This window comes from Schistocerca americana, chromosome 4 (genome assembly GCF_021461395.2).
Source record: "Schistocerca americana isolate TAMUIC-IGC-003095 chromosome 4, iqSchAmer2.1, whole genome shotgun sequence".
Taxonomy (NCBI): domain Eukaryota; kingdom Metazoa; phylum Arthropoda; class Insecta; order Orthoptera; family Acrididae; genus Schistocerca; species Schistocerca americana.
The window spans coordinates 719,878,152-719,895,404 of NC_060122.1; the positions used below are offsets into that span (position 1 = coordinate 719,878,152).

General features: G+C 43.0%; 1 protein-coding gene across 1 annotated transcript in view; it reads left to right on the top strand.

Annotated features, from left to right (window-relative positions):
• LOC124613216 (cholinesterase 1-like) overlaps positions 1–17,253 on the top strand; it is a 172,759-nt gene that overhangs the window by 14,638 nt on the left and 140,868 nt on the right. Inside the window, exon 2 of the mRNA XM_047141890.1 lies at positions 15,321–15,458. Coding sequence (XP_046997846.1) covers positions 15,321–15,458 — 138 coding nt within the window. The remainder of the gene's footprint in view (positions 1–15,320; positions 15,459–17,253) is intronic.

Below are 17,253 nucleotides of genomic sequence, written 5' to 3' on the forward strand. Positions count from 1 at the left end.
GACTCTTGTCACGGGCTGCTTCCGTACAGGTATGTTTCTAGAGTGCTTAATAAACGTGGGCAGGTGGCACCGAAGGTGTTGCTAAGCTGGGTGATTTTGGAGAGACCCTTCGTATATATTCAAGTTTGTCTCTGCGTCGCACCTCCCTGTGGTCACGTCACAGGATGGCAGAAAAAGCATAAGAACCCTTTGCTGCTTCGGATCGAATTCAAATTTCGCCGAATGGTTTTAAATGGTCCCTAGTGGTTCCACCCTGTACACCAGAGCAAAAATTGCGGTCGCACTGCACTCAGAATGGGTGCAATCGCGGTCAGTGAAGTGCTTGCCCACGTTGTCCTTAGAGAATGTTGAATCGTCCGTGGGGAGTCAGCAGTATCGAAGGTTGCCAAGAACGTCCTCCTCTTGCTCATCGCACTGCGAACTGTCGTTTTTGACAACGAAATGTGTAGGAATCGACGCCCCAAGGGAAGGCGTTGGTTTCATTGTCAGCCTGTGGAAAAAGTTCAAGGCAATCGTAAAATGCGTTTTAGACAGGTACGTGCCGAGTAAAACTGTGAGGGACGGGAAAAACCCACCGTGGTACAACAACAAAGTTAGGAAACTACTGCGAAAGCAAAGAGAGCTCCACTCCAAGTTTAAACGCAGCCAAAACCTCTCAGACAAACAGAAGCTAAACGATGTCAAAGTTAGCGTAAGGAGGGCTATGCGTGAAGCGTTCATTGAATTCGAAAGTAAAATTCTATGTACCGACTTGACAGAAAATCCTAGGAAGTTCTGGTCTTACGTTAAATCAGTAAGTGGCTCGAAACAGCATATCCAGACACTACGGGATGATAATGGCATTGAAACAGAGGATGACACGCGTAAAGCTGAAATACTAAACACCTTTTTCCAAAGCTGTTTCACAGAGGAAGACCGCACTGCAGTTCCTTCTCTAAATCCTCGCACAAACGAAAAAATGGCTGACATCGAAATAAGTGTCCAAGGAATAGAAAAGCAACTGGAATCACTCAATAGAGGAAAGTCCACTGGACCTGACGGGATAACAATTCAATTCTACACAGAGTACGCGAAAGAACTTGCCCCCCTTCTAACAGCCGTGTACCGCAAGTCTCTAGAGGAACGGAGGGTTCCAAATGATTGGAAAAGAGCACAGATAGTCCCAGTCTTTAAGAAGGGTCGTCGAGCAGATGCGCAAAACTATAGACCTATATCTCTTACGTCGATCTCTTGTAGAATTTTAGAACATGTTTTTTGCTCGCGTATCACGTCATTTCTGGAAACCCAGAATCTACTATGTAGGAATCAACATGGATTCCGGAAACAGCGATCGTGTGAGACCCAACTCGCTTTATTTGTTCATGAGACCCAGAAAATATTAGATACAGGCTCCCAGGTAGATGCTATTTTTCTTGACTTCCGGAAGGCGTTCGATACAGTTCCGCACTGTCGCCTGATAAACAAAGTAAGAGCCTACGGAATATCAGACCAGCTGTGTGGCTGGATTGAAGAGTTTTTAGCAAACAGAACACAGCATGTTGTTATCAATGGAGAGACGTCTACAGACGTTAAAGTAACCTCTGGCGTGCCACAGGGGAGTGTTATGGGACCATTGCTTTTCACAATATGTATAAATGACCTAGTAGATAGTGTCGGAAGTTCCATGTGGCTTTTCGCGGATGATGCTGTAGTATACAGAGAAGTTGCAGCATTAGAAAATTGTAGCGAAATGCAGGAAGATCTGCAGCGGATAGGCACTTGGTGCAGGGAGTGGCAACTGACCCTTAACATAGACAAATGTAATGTATTGCGAATACATAGAAAGAAGGATCCTTTATTGTATGATTATATGATAGCGGAACAAACACTGGTAGCAGTTACTTCTGTAAAATATCTGGGAGTATGCGTGCGGGACGATTTGAAGTGGAATGATCATATAAAATTAATTGTTGGTAAGGCGGGTACCAGGTTGAGATTCATTGGGAGAGTGCTTAGAAAATGTAGTCCATCAACAAAGGAGGTGGCTTACAAAACACTCGTTCGACCTATACTTGAGTATTGCTCATCAGTGTGGGATCCGTACCAGATCGGTCTGACGGAGGAGATAGAGAAGATCCAAAGAAGAGCGGCGCGTTTCGTCACAGGGTTATTTGGTAACCGTGATAGCGTTACGGAGATGTTTAATAAACTCAAGTGGTAGACTCTGCAAGAGAGGCGCTCTGCATCGCGGTGTAGCTTGCTCGCCAGGTTTCGAGAGGGTGCGTTTCTGGATGAGGTATCGAATATATTGCTTCCCCCTACTTATACCTTCCGAGGAGATCACGAATGTAAAATTAGAGAGATTAGAGCGCGCACGGAGGCTTTCAGACAGTCGTTCTTCCCGCGAACCATACGCGACTGGAACAGGAAAGGGAGGTAATGACAGTGGCACGTAAAGTGCCCTCCGCCACACACCGTTGGGTGGCTTGCGGAGTATCAATGTAGATGTAGATGTAGATGTAGATGTGTCACTTCCTGAGCCATTTTTATGTCGATTTTGAGCGGTGGTATGTCTGAAATGTTTTTCTCGGCTACCGATAAGAAAGCAGCGTGATTTCAACGCTGGGTTTTGCAGTTCTGACCTCCATCGCAGAGGTGTCAGAAGAAAGGGTGCAATGTGGGTTGTCAAGGCCTTCCGATCGTGTGATGCGTCCATGGCGGCGTTGGAAGGAATTGTGGTGAAATTTGGTGTCAGTGCGACACTTTACATAACGTCTGAGCTCTGGCCTTTTTTTCGCGTCTGGCGACGCCTTGGGCGCCGCAAGTTGAGACAATTACGGGGCTTCGAAAATTGACCCGTTAATTATTTTACGCAGTGTATTTAACCATCCTGGAACTTCGGATAACCGATCCACTACTAACTCTGCATCAGTAGGAACAGAGAGAGCTAGACCACCTATTCTATTTTGATTTTTCCTGTTTTGCAGTTAGGTTTTTGAACTTTCCAGCGTTGCAGTCGAAATGCGTAGTATAATGAGAATCTGGAAGAGAGTTCTAACATCGAGAAGAAAGTTTGAACGGTACATTTGTTACACTGCCGAGCGGTCTATGGTTGTGCACTTCGTTCTTCTTCAAGTCACTTTTTATTTCTAATGACAATTTGGGCAGTTGCTGTTGAGCGCTCTTTCAACATGAATTTATAAAATTTAACTGTTGTTGATGCAGCTCTCCATGCTATCCTTGTGCAAGTCTCTCCACCACTACGTAACTACTGCGGTCGATACTACCTGAACAAAAATCGCAACATCAAGAGGGAGTTGCGCGACGTAAACGTAAGGTGGTAGGCGTGTTTCTACATTTTAAAGATGATGTCGCCAGTCGCATTAGAGTGGATGAGGATGCAAGTCACGTTTGCTTCAAACACACATTGTAACGATCGAGAGAGTTAGTTACTTTCGCTGTCTGCTTGTTATTGCTCGTGTAACAACTAATACACTCCTGGAAATTGAAATAAGAACACCGTGAATTCATTGTCCCAGGAAGGGGAAACTCTATTGACACATTCCTGGGGTCAGATACATCACATGATCACACTGACAGAACCACAGGCACATAGACACAGGCAACAGAGCATGCACAATGTCGGAACTAGTACAGTGTATATCCACCTTTCGCAGCAATGCAGGCTGCTATTCTCCCATGGAGACGATCGTAGAGATGCTGGATGTAGTCCGCGCCTCAGTTGGACCAGCGTTCGTGCTGGACGTGCAGACCGCGTGAGACGACGCTTCATCCAGTCCCAAACATGCTCAATGGGGGACAGATCCGGAGATCTTGCTGGCCAGGGTAGTTGACTTACACCTTATAGAGCACGTTGGGTGGCACGGGATGCATGCGGACGTGCATTGTCCTGTTGGAACAGCAAGTTCCCTTGCCGGTCTAGGAATGGTAGAACGATGGGTTCGATGACGGTTTGGATGTACCGTGCACTATTCAGTGTCCCCTCGACGATCACCAGTGGTGTACGGCCAGTGTAGGAGATCGCTCCCCACACCATGATGCCGGGTGTTGGCCCTGTGTGCCTCGGTCGTATGCAGTCCTGATTGTGGCGCTCACCTGCACGGCGCCAAACACGCATACGACCATCATTGGCACCAAGGCAGACGCGACTCTCATCGCTGAAGACGACACGTCTCCATTCGTCCCTCCATTCACGCCTGTCGCGACACCACTGGAGGCGGGCTGCACGATGTTGGGGCGTGAGCGGAAGACGGCCTAACGGTGTGCGGGACCGTAGCCCAGCTTCATGGAGACGGTTGCGAATGGTCCTCGCCGATACCCCAGGAGCAACAGTGTCCCTAATTTGCTGGGAAGTGGCGGTGCGGTCCCCTACGGCACTGCGTAGGATCCTACGGTCTTGGCATGCATCCGTGCGTCGCTGCGGTCCGGTCCCAGGTCGACGGGCACGTGCACCTTCCGCCGACCACTGGCGACAACATCGATGTACTGTGGAGACCTCACGCCCCACGTGTTGAGCAATTCGGCGGTACGTCCACCCGGCCTCCCGCATGCCCACTATACGCCCTCGCTCAAAGTCCGTCAACTGCACATACGGTTCACGTCCACGCTGTCGCGGCATGCTACCAGTGTTAAAGACTGCGATGGAGCTCCGTATGCCACGGCAAACTGGCTGACACTGACGGCGGCGGTGCACAAATGCTGCGCAGCTAGCGCCATTCGACGGCCAACACCGCGGTTCCTGGTGTGTCCGCTGTGCCGTGCGTGTGATCATTGCTTGTACAGCCCTCTCGCAGTGTCCGGAGCAAGTATGGTGGGTCTGACACACCGGTGTCAATGTGTTCTTTTTTCCATTTCCAGGAGTGTATATTGATAAATGGGTGAGATTAATATGTTGCTACGAAAAGAGCCCTGCAATACTTTTTAGGGATGCTGTGCTGTGACTTTCTTTGGATCAATAATTTTCAAAAAACAAAATATATTATGTTCTTACTATTCTGGATCTGGCTTTCTATAAAGGGAACGTTGTTTCGTTACTGTAACTCCCTATAAAGTTCAACATATCTTTCTTACTTTACAGTTACTAAAAAGGTTACTGAAAATTATTTCGTTATCAATACTGATGTTACAGTACGCAAGGTTTGTTCAACATCAAAATTTTGCAGTGGATTTTTGTTAACAGTAAACACCAATAAGTACCACGAGTAACACGAGAACATGAGACTATTATCAGAGAAAAAATAATTTTTACTATAACGTTTGCCAAACAAGAACTACGCACAGCAAGATTCCTTTTATGTCATGAAGGTAAATTATCCTTTTGCACTGTTAATAATATATCATCCGCAGCCCGCGTCCACCCGTAAAACACATCATAAGATCTGCTGCTCTGCCCTGCAATCCCGAAAGCTGGAAGAAATAATTTTAGTTCACTATTAGCTGTCCGCTTCTTTGCGGTATAATTGGTTACATTTAATGCAGTTTGATTGCGCCGCGGCAGCGGCTCGTTCGTTCGTAGCGCAGCTCTGCACCACGAATAATATTTAAATAGCTGAAGATGTCTTAAAAGGATGGGATGAAATACCAGGCAAGCTTATTACAAATCATAATGCAAGTTTTCACTAAGTAACTCTATTCAAAACATTTAGACAGATTAAATTCTTACACACCTTTACAAATCAATGCCCAATGGCGTCCTTCTCTCAATCTTGACTAAAGAATGCTACACAAGTATACAATATAGCGTCACAATTTATACTCGGTATGATATATTTAAATCTTTGTTTGATATTTAATAAGTATCGTCTGTGGCGGTTTCAGTATCGCCGACACAGATATTATCTTTTAAAAAATCGGTACATAATTCTATACAAGTATAAAACATGACACATAATGGTTTCTCTTTATTACATAAAGTTCACACAATCATTGTCCATGCATAATTAAAATCACAATTATCCAGTTCAATTATTTTTTTTTCTTTTTTACCACATATAATATGTGTTTTGCCAGGAGATGTTACATTACCTTTGAGAGTGGATGTGGTTAGTCAAGAATGCCTTTAAGGTGACAAAGAAGCCGTTATCAATACCTCACTGAGTTTGAACGAGGTGGTATAACAGGGCTACCAGAAGCTGAGCATTCCTTCTGCGATATTGTAGAAAGACTTGGCAGGAATGTAGCCACTGTGTACAAAGTGTTACAAAAAGGTACGGCCAAACTTTCACGAAACATTCTTCAAACACAAACAAAGAAAATATGTTATGTGGACATGTGTTCGGAAACGCTTACTTTCCATGTTAGAGCTCATTTTATTACTTCTCTTCAAATCACATTAATCATGGAATGGAAACACACCAGCAGAACGTACCAGCGTGACTTCAAACACTTTGTTACAGGAAATGTTCAAAATGTCCTCCTTTAGCGAGGATACATGCATCCACCCTCCGTCGCATGGAATCCCTGATGCGCTGATGCAGCCCTGGAGAATGACGTATTGTATCACAGCCGACCACAATACGAGAACGAAGAGTGTCTACATTTGGTACCGGGGTTGCGTAGACAAGAGCTTTCAAATGCCCCCATAAATGAAAGTCAAGAGGGCTGAGGTCAGGAGAGCGTGGAGGCCATGGAATTGGTCCGCCTCTACCAATCCATCGGTCACCGAATCTGTTGTTGAGAAGCGTACGAACACTTCGACTGAAATGTGCAGGAGCTCCATCGTGCATGAACCATATGTTGTGTCGTACTTGTAAAGGCACATGTTCAAGCAGCACAGGTAGAGTATCCCGTATGAAATCATGATAACGTGCTCCATTGAGCGTAGGTGAAAGAACATGGGGCCCAATCAAGATATCACCAACAGTGCCTGCCCAAACGTTCACAGAAAATCTGCGTTGATGACGTGATTGCACAATTGCGTGCGGATTCTCGTCAGCCCACACATGTTGATTGTGAAAATTTACAATTTGATCACGTTGGAATGAAGCCTCATCCGTAAAGAGAACATTTGCACTGAACTGAGGATTGACACATTGAGGTATGAACCATTTGCAGAAGTGTACCCGTGGAGGCCGTTCAGCTGCTGATAGTGCCTGCACACGCTCTACATGGTGCGGAAACAACTGGTTCTCTCGTAGCACTCTCCATACAGTGAGGTGGTCAACGTTACCTTGTACAGCAGCAACTTCTCTGACGCTGACATTAGGGTTATCGTCAACTGCACGAAGAATTGCCTCGTCCATTGCAGGTGTCCTCGTCGTTCTAGGTCTTCCCCAGTCGCGAGTCATTTGCTGGAATGTTCCGTGCTCCCTAAGGCGCTGATCAATTGCTTCGAACGTCGTCCTGTCGGGACACCTTCGTTCTGGAAATCTGTCTCGATACAAACGTACCGCGCCACGGCTATTGCCCCGTGCTAATCCTTACATGAAATGGGCATCTGCGGATTTGTAAACATTGCACTGACTGCAAAACCACGTTTGTGATGAACACTAACCTGTTGATGCTACGTACTGATGTGCTTGATGCTAGTACTGTAGAGCAATGAGTCGCATGTCAACACAAGCACCGAAGTCAACATTACCTTCCTTCAATTGGGCCAACTGGCGGTGAATCGAGGAAGTACAGTACATACTGACGAAACTAAAATGAGCTCTAACATGGAAATTAAGCGTTTCCGGACACATGTCAACATAACATCTTTTCTTTATTTGTGTGTGATGAATGTTTCCTGAAAGTTTGGCCGTACCTTTTTGTAACACACTGTATGATTGCTGGCAGCGGTGGTCACGAGAATGTACGGTCGCAAGAAGACCGAGCTCCGGAAGGCCACATTTCACTACCGAGAGGGACGACCATCGTGTTCGGATCGGGAGGGGGGGGGGGGGGGGGGGAGGTGCTCTGGCGCATCGAACTGCATCTGCAGCAACAGTTGGCACCATAGTGACACAACGTACAAATCTGTTATTTCAAGGACAGCTCCGAGCCAGATGCCCAGTGGCACGCATTCCAAAACCACCGCCATTTACGATTTCAGTGGTGTCAAGCGAGAGCTCATTGGAGGGCAGGGTGGATGTCTATTATGCTTTATGATGAAAGTTGTTTCTGCCTCGCTGATTTACGTATGTTGGTTAGAAGGAGGACAGTTGAAGGCATGCAACCAACGTGTCTGCGTGCTAGACACACCCGAGGTACGCGTATACCAGGAGTTGTGGTCTGGGGGTGCGATTTGATTTCGTATGACAGCAGGAGCAATCTCGTAGTTACTTCACGCACCCTCGTGCAAAATTTGTTCGTCAGCCTGGTGATTCGACTTGTGCTGCCATTCATGGACAGCATCCCAACTGGTGAACAGGATAGCGCTCGCCCGCATAGCGCCGTTGTAGCCCAACATGCTCTACAAAGTACCGACTTGTTTCCTTGGCCTTCTCGATCACCTGATCTGTCTCCAGTCGAGCACATATGGGACATCATTTGACGACAACTCTAGCGGCATTTGCAAACAGCATTAACCACCCATTTATTGACTGACCAAGTACAACAGGCGGGGATCCATCCCACAGACTGTCATCTGACACCTGTACAACACTGTTTGCTTGCTTGGAACATTCTGACAGTTACACTGGTTATTAATGTACCGGCATTTCACATTTGAAATGTCTTACCTCGCGCTTACATTAACCTGTGACCTTGTAATGTTAATCACTTACAAATGTTACCTAGACAAACGCGTTCCTGTAGTTTCATTAATCTACATTAAAAATATTTTGGTGTTGCGATTTTCTTTCCGTCACTGTACATCCATTTGAATCTTCGTACCATATTCAAGCCTTGGTCGCTCTCTACAGTTTTTACCTCCTCATTTCCTGTTCTATGCCGGCCGTAGTGGCCGAGCGGTTCTATGCGCAGCCGGCACGGTAACGCAGCGTGTTTGGTCAGAGGGCTAGCTGCCCTCTGTAATAAAAAAAATGAGTTAATGGATCAACAACGAACTGACATGGGTGTCTTTCGACGTCCGCCCCGAGCAGATACAACGAACGAAAACGAACAAAATGAGATTAAAGCGCTAGTCTGGAACCATGCGACCGCTACGGTCGCACGTTCGAATCCTGCCTCGGGCATGGATGTGTGTGATGTCATTAGGTTAGTTAGGTTTAAGTAGTTCTAAGTTCTAGGGGACTGATGACCTCAGAAGTTAAGTCCCATGGTGCTCAGAACCATTTTTTCTTGTTCTATATACCCGTCTAACCTTCAGCATTATTTTATAGCACCATATTTCAAAAACTTCTATTCGCCTCTTGTCTGACCTGCAAATCGTCCACATCTCATTTCATTCAAGGCTACTCTACAATCAAAACTCTAGTATGTCTTGGGCACTGCATTTTGCGCTTTCCCTTGGAGTGATAATCTGAGGGGGCTTCATTTATTTTCGACGCCTCTGAAATCAACAGTGGAACTGGTTTCTTATTTGTTAAAGAAAGGTAAGGCTACTTTTCGTGTGTAATATTCCTTTGGGCTGCTAGCAGCACTATTGTCTCAATATTACTCATTGTGGCCGCAGACATCGGTAAGCTTCCGTGATCAGTGAATGACGAAATAGCTTTGAGATTTCGCGACAACTGAGAAGACACTAAAACTTACATTTTTGGTACAAATTAAATGATCAGTTTTGAGACGTGCCATGCCATAAGAATTAAATTTTACAGGTGACAAAAAAATTATTCATTCGTAGCCTACTTGATACTTACTATGGTAAGCGTGATTCATCAGTAATTGCAAAGTAAAACCTTTCGCGTGATTAAAATTTTTATGGATGTGACACATTTTTGGAATTTATAGATCTAAAATTATATCCTTTTGCGATTAATTTTTTTAGTCACCAAAATTATCTATAAGTTAGGAAATAAAGCAGTAAAAAACTAGAAAAGATATTTTTATTTATACAGGCACAGCAATAACATTAGATTGATAGATGCTGAAAAACGTGTGTAACAAAAAATAATCAGAAGCGAGAATACAGTGGGTTATAAACAAAAATAACCAGTCATAAAAATTCTTTCGCTAATCTTGCTCGAAAGTGATAATGCAGAGAACTAATTCTAAGCGCACACGTTCTCGCATATGGCATTCTGTGAAACCAAACAATGTTATAGAAAGCGCTGCATTTACCTATCGTCGATTAGCTAAGAAGACTCTGATGAGCAATTTGCTTCGACAACAATTGGGAAATGCCTCGTAGCCAACATGACAACATCGAAGAAGGCAATAAAGAAAGTCAGCACAGCACACCAAGAGCAGTTTTCTGCCGCCTTCTTTTGACACTCGGTGTAACAGCGTGCTCACTGTTATGACAGCGTTTGACGCTTATTTCGTGAGATATTTGGCCCGGTCACGATCAATGGACCATCCTGAATATTCAGAGCTATATATTCCTGACGTTGTATCAGTGTGTGGGCAGCCTGCAGTAGTGCAGATTTTGAAGACACCTACAAATGCCAAGACTAATAGTAAAGCATTACTGGATTTAGATAACACTAATTTGCCAAGGCAAAGCATAACATTCAAAGTTGGCAACATAGCCTTGCCCAAACAGATTATCCAAATCTAGTAAATGCTTTACTAGCAATCTTGACCTTTGAAAATTTCTTCAAAGTCCACATTTAGAGTTGTTGTTTTAGTTCTTGGTCTGAAGAATGATCTGATGCTGTTCTTTTCGCTAACGTATCCTGTGCAGGTCTCTTCATCTCTGCATTATTACTACAATGTGCATCCATTTGAACCTCGTAAGATTTTGTCTCCCAGTATAATTTTTGCCCTACATACTACCCTTCATTACAAAAGGAATACATCTTTCATGCCTCAGCATATGTCATATCAACCAATCACTTTTTCAGTTAATTTATGCCATAAACCTTGTAATGTCATCCTAAAATTCAGTACATCTGATCTACTCATGTAATCTCAAGTATTCTTATGTAACATCACAAGGCTTCTATTTGGTTCTTCTCTGTATTGTTCAGCACCTATGTTTCACTTCAATTCTGAACTACACTCTACGCATACACCTTCACAAAATACTTCCAAAAGCTTAAATTTATGTTTGACATTAGCATATTTCACTTTTTCAGGAAAGATTTTCTCAGTTTCGTCATTGTCAATTATTCTGCTGCCCAAATAGCAAAACCTGCCTACTATTGTTAGCATCTCTTTTGCAAATCTAGTTTAGTGTCTCATTTTCAAATATAATCCCCTAGTGTCACATGACATAATTTGGCTATGCTTGGTCAGTCTCATTTTACTTCTGTTGACTTTCATCTTATAACCTCGCATAAGACAGTATTTAACCCACTCAACTGATCTTTTAAGCCATTTGCTATACTAATAGAGGCTGATAACCTCAGCAGTTTGGTCCCATAGGAACTTACCTACCTATACTAATAGAATTACATTGCCATTAGCAAATCTTAAAACTTTTTATTTCTTCCCCCTAAAATTTAATTCCTTTTCCCAATTTCCCCTTAGTTTCCTGTACTGCTTCCTCCGTGCACAAACTGATTAACATGACATATTGTTACACTCCTCAACTACCACCTTTCTTTCATGTCCCTTGCCGGCCGCTGTGGCTGAGCAGTTCTAGGTGCTTCAGTCTGGAACTGCGCAACTGCTACAGTCGCAGGTTCGAATCCTGCCTCGGGCATGGCTGTGTGTGATGTCCTTAGGTTAGTTAGGTTTAAGTAGTTCTAAATTCTAGGGGACTGATGACCGCAGATGTTAAGTCCCATAGTGCTCAGAGCCATTTGAACCATTTTTCATGTCCCTCAACTCCAATAACTGCAAAAAGAGGAAGGAATATTATGGTTTTAGTTCCACCTTGATGGCAAGATCATTAGAGATAGAGCATGTGACTGGAGAGGGAAAGGTTGGAGAAGGAAATTGGTGTGCCCTTTCAAAGCACCCATCCCAGCATTTGTCTTAAGTAACTAGGACAATCGAGTAAAATGTAAATCTAAATGCCCTGGTGTGGATTTGAACTACTGTCCTGCCAAGTTCGCATCCAATATCATACCACTATGCCACTTTGCTTGATTTATCTTGTTTCTGTGAAAGTTGTAGACAACCTTTTGCCCCCTGTGTTTTGCACAAGGTAATATCAGAATTTCAAAAAGCTTGTTCCTGTCACTACTGTTAATTTTTTTTTTGAATTGGCTGAAACTACAAGTGTTGGTCTGTCTTTCTTCTGTCGTCTAATACAAGTTGTTGGGTTGTATTGCCAAGTATGTTCCTCCATTTTTCCAGAGCCCAAAGTGATCTTCTCCCACCAGATCAACTTCTAAATAATTTGTGCTATAGTCCAAGTCATGTACAGATGGCTGTCCTAGTGGATGTGTTTTATCTGTATGTACCCCAGAAAATACTGATGCTGTTCAAGCAACAGTGATCAGGAGTCCATATCATTTGGTTCAAAAGAGTGCCTCAGCATTGGAGCTGAGATCTTGGAACATGCTCAGAATACTCCGTGGCCTTCAGTTTAATCCTTACAAGCTTCAGATTGTTCAAGAACTAAAACCTAATAATTATGTATTGCTCGTATAATTTTGTGGAAACCTGTTGGTTAAAATCAGTAAGGTGCTAACTTCACTGAAAATTTTTGGGTATCGGCTGAAGCCTATTTTCAACTAAGTGGATACATGAAGAGTTTGCCTGCATAGCTGCAAAGGTAGTGTACATTGCTGACTTCTAGAGGACCTAGAATTTCTTTATGGTACTAGCAAGGATTTTTCCATGGTGGGAGGACTGTTAAAGGGGTGCACTCAGCCTTGTGATGTCAATTGAGGAGCTACTTGAATGAGAAGTAGCAGCTCACACATCTGGCAAATAGACAAAATGGCCAGGAGAGCTTTCTTTCACATGACACCTCACTGCAGAAGGTGACATGGCTGCTAATTGTCATCCCTTAGTCTTCAAGGTCTGGACGAGGAGTTTGGATACATGACTAAGCACAACATATTTTACTGGGCATAAACAGATCTTGCCACACTTCAATAGTGTCCATGACAGTGCTAAGGTTACTGTGCAGCAACACATCATGTCGTGGGATGGTAGGCCTTTAGATCTTTGAAGATGGAGAAGGCTCTGCTGTCATTGTGATGTCTCAACATTATGTCAACATTGCTAAGTGATATGACATGAAATGAGTATGTGAGGACTGTGGTAGGGAAGGCAAATGGTCGACTTCAGTTTATTGGGAGAATTTTAGTAAAGTGTGGTTCATCTGTAAAGGAGACCGCATATAGGACACTGGTGTGACCTACCCTTGAGTACTGCTCAAGTGTTTGGGATCTGCACCAGGTTGATTTGAAATAAGGCACTGAGGCATTTCAGAGGCAAGCTGCTAGATTTATTATCAGTAGGTTTGATCAGCATGTAGGTGTTACCGATATACTTCAGGAGCACAAGTGGGAATCCTTGGAAGGAAGAAGGCATTCATTTTGAAGAACACTACTGAGAAAGTTTAGAGAATTGGCGTTTGAAGTTGACTGCAGAATGATTCTACTGTCACCAACACAAAGACAAGATATGAGGAGGAAACAAGTATTTGTAAAGAGTACCCTCTGCCACACCCTGTATGGTGGCTTGCAGAGTATGTATGGAAATGTAGATGTATCCAATTTTGTCTACTTCATTTGCTGTATTTTTCGTTTATTCTCCAAGGTTGTTGGTGTGACAATTTTCAGCACCAAGAATATAAATATTTCTTTTATAAATTGAAACTTGTTTTACTCACAGCAATATAAATGCAATTGAGGCACGAAAGAGACTGGTATAGGAATGCATATTCAAATACAGAGATTTGTAAACAGGCAGAATACAGTGCTGCAGTCGCAATGCCTATATAAGACAACAAGTGTCTGGCACAGTTGATAGATTGGTTACTGCTGAATACCTCTGCAGCCAGAAAAAAATCCTGCAAGAATGGGGCCAATGACATCTGAAGATAATTATTCAATCTGACAGAAATGCAACCTTTTCACAAATTGCTGCAGATTTCAATGCTGGGCCATCAACAGGTGCCAACATGCGAACTATTCAACGAAACATCAATGAAATGAGCTTTCGGAGCTGAAGACCTACTTGTGTAGCCTTGATGACTGCACAACACAAAGCTTAATGCCTTGCCTGGGCCTGTCAACACTGAAATTGGACTGTTGATGACTGGTAACATGTTGCCTTGTCGGACGAGTCTCAATTCAAATTGTATCAAGCGGATGGATGTGTACAGGTATGGAGACAACCTCATGAATCCATGGACCCTGCATGTCAGCAAGGGACTGTTCCAAGCTGGTGAAGGCTCTGTAATGGTGTGGGGTGTGTGCAATTGGAGGGATATGTGACCCCCGATGCATCTAGATATGACTCTGACAGGTGACATGTATGTAAGCATCCTGTCCAATCACCTGCATTCATTTGTATCCATTGTGCATTCCAACGAACTTGGGCTATTCCAGCAGGACAATGCAACACACCACACCCAGAATTGCTACTGAGTGACTCCAGGAACACTCTCCTGAGTTTAAACACCAAACTGCCCAGACATGAACATTATTGAGCATATGTGGGACGCCTTGCAACAAGCTTTTCAGAAGAGATCTCCACCCCTCTCATACTCCTACGGATTTATGGACAGCCCTGCAGGATTCATGGTGTCAGTTCCCTCCAGCACTGCTTCAGACATTAGTCCAGTCCATGCCATATCCTGTTGCAGCACTTCTGTGTATTCACGGGGGCCCTACACAATATTAGGCAGGTGTACCAGTTTCCTTGGCTCTTCAGTGTAGATTGTGACAAGAAAAATGTGCTTCAATTTATATTTTTTGCCAAATTTTTCCTCCAGTGTCAGCATTATTTCATTCATCAAAGCCAACTCTCCATATTCTGTAGTATTCCTTTCCCCTGTTTGAGCTAGTAACTGCCCATGCTCCCCTTGAAACTCTCAATGATGTCTGCTTGTTTTGATATATCCAGTACCCAATTCCATAATTTCCTACACTTTTTAAAGTTACATAAAGAAATGTGAAATAATGTTCCACTATCTCTATTTACTAGATGTAAATATGATTGTAATTTACAGTGATGCTGGTAATTATGTTATGTGTAACCATGTAATCTACCTTGTACCAGTGCTCAGTGCAAACTCCTATTGTAACAGAGGAAGAAAGGACTAGGCATTATTGCCTACAAATGTGGTAATTGCCAGAGAGGCAATTCCTGAATTTCTCTGAAATCTGTTACTGCAAATTAATGGTAATTTTACTTTTACATTTCAGAGTGAAAATACTGTAACAGTGCCAGTAGGCAGTGGGTCAGTGGTGGGTCTTAATGTGACTTCGATTGCAGGAAAGCAATATTACAGTTTCAGAAGAATACCTTATGCTGTACCCCCAGTTGGGAGTCTCAGATTCCAGGTGGGTTACTTTATTTGCAAGAATGTTAATGTTTTTATTGTTGTACAGCTTGTTGTGCAGGCTAATTTTTGTTTAACATGTTAAGAATGCTCGTATATCTTTGTTTCACCACAGACATAATAAGATTTAAAAACACACTAGCTAGAGACAATTGGGACAGAGTCCACCACTTAAAAGGTACAAATAATAAATGGGATGAATTCTATTACTTTCTCTTGAGGCATTTTAATTTTTGTTGACCAATTACAACAATAACAATTCTCAGTTATTGTGGAAAAAGAGTTAAGTTGAAACTCCCAGCTAAATTAGTCAATTATTTACATTTTTCTGCTACTAGTCAAATTCAGTTACTTTATTTCAAAACATTGAAACACATTTCAAGCATGTTTTGCTTATCATCAGGCATTTAAGCATACAGCTGTTACTTAAAGATAAAATATCTTAGTCTGACTTAACATAGAACTGTTTTGTTTACTGCTGCTGCAGTGGCTACTGGAGTACAGCTCCATACCAGCAGAAGACAACATTGTACAAGAATTTCTGGCACAGCTGCTACCCCCAAATACGCCAGTAGCCACTCCAGCAGCAGAACAAGTGAACAGAACAGTTCTAGTTAAATTTAGACTAAGGCATTTCGTCTTTAAGTAACATCGGTATGCATAAACAACTAACAACGAGTGAAACATGCTTGAAACACATTTCAGTGTGTTAAATTAAACATAAAATAAATATATCTGACAGGTGGCAGAAAAATACAGATCATTATTCCACATAGTCACAGTTCCAGCAATGCTGATAAACAGTGCTGTTTTTCTGGGGGTACACTGGGGGATGTGTACCCCTAAACTTTTTCGTCAACAAAGTAATTTTTTTACGATGTTGAGAACTTGGAAGAGTGCCAAAGATTTATTTCATGGATGTAAATTTTTTATTTCATTTTTTCGTGTTGGTAATTGTAATGCAAATGATACCAGTGCAGTCTTTGTTGGGAAAAGCGATGTCATTGACTGTTCAAGCATTTCGAAGCTGCGGCCAATACCATTTTTTTTGTAGTTCGATGTTGATGATGTCATGGCTAAAAGCAGATGGGTGGTATTCCATGCTTCAGTTATAAGTAATTTTCACTGCATTATATCCAATGTCGGAGTAACCTCAAACTTTTGTTTAGAAAAAAAGCACTGCTGATAAAGCTTAGTGCCTTTTTCAATAAAAACAATTTCCTCGTATTGTCATCCTTCCAATGATGCTATATGGTTCTGAAGTATGGTCCATGTCAGCAGCTCTCATCTGATGAAACTACAGGACTTACAAAATAGGATTCTCTGAACCACTGCAGCTGTAGCCTGGGACACCCAATACACGCATATTAAGGACTTCTAGGAGAACCATCAATCATCACATACATCAAAAGGAGGTTAGAAAGCCTTTATGAGAAAGCTTCCGCTTCAACCCACCATCTTATTCATCAGTGACATGCATAATACCCTGACAATTCAGATTAAAGATCAGTCTCTCATTAACCAGACAATTTAGCATGTAAAATATTACAGAAAAACAAAGATGAGGTGACTTACCGAACAAAAGCGCTGGCAGGTCGATAGACACACAAACAAACACAAACATACACACAAAATTCAAGCTTTCGCAACAAACTGTTGCCTCATCAGGAAAGAGGGAAGGAGAGGGAAAGACGAAAGGATGTGGGTTTTAAGGGAGAGGGTAAGGAGTCATTCCAATCCCGGGAGCGGAAAGACTTACCTTAGGGGGAAAAAAGGACGGGTATACACTCGCGCGC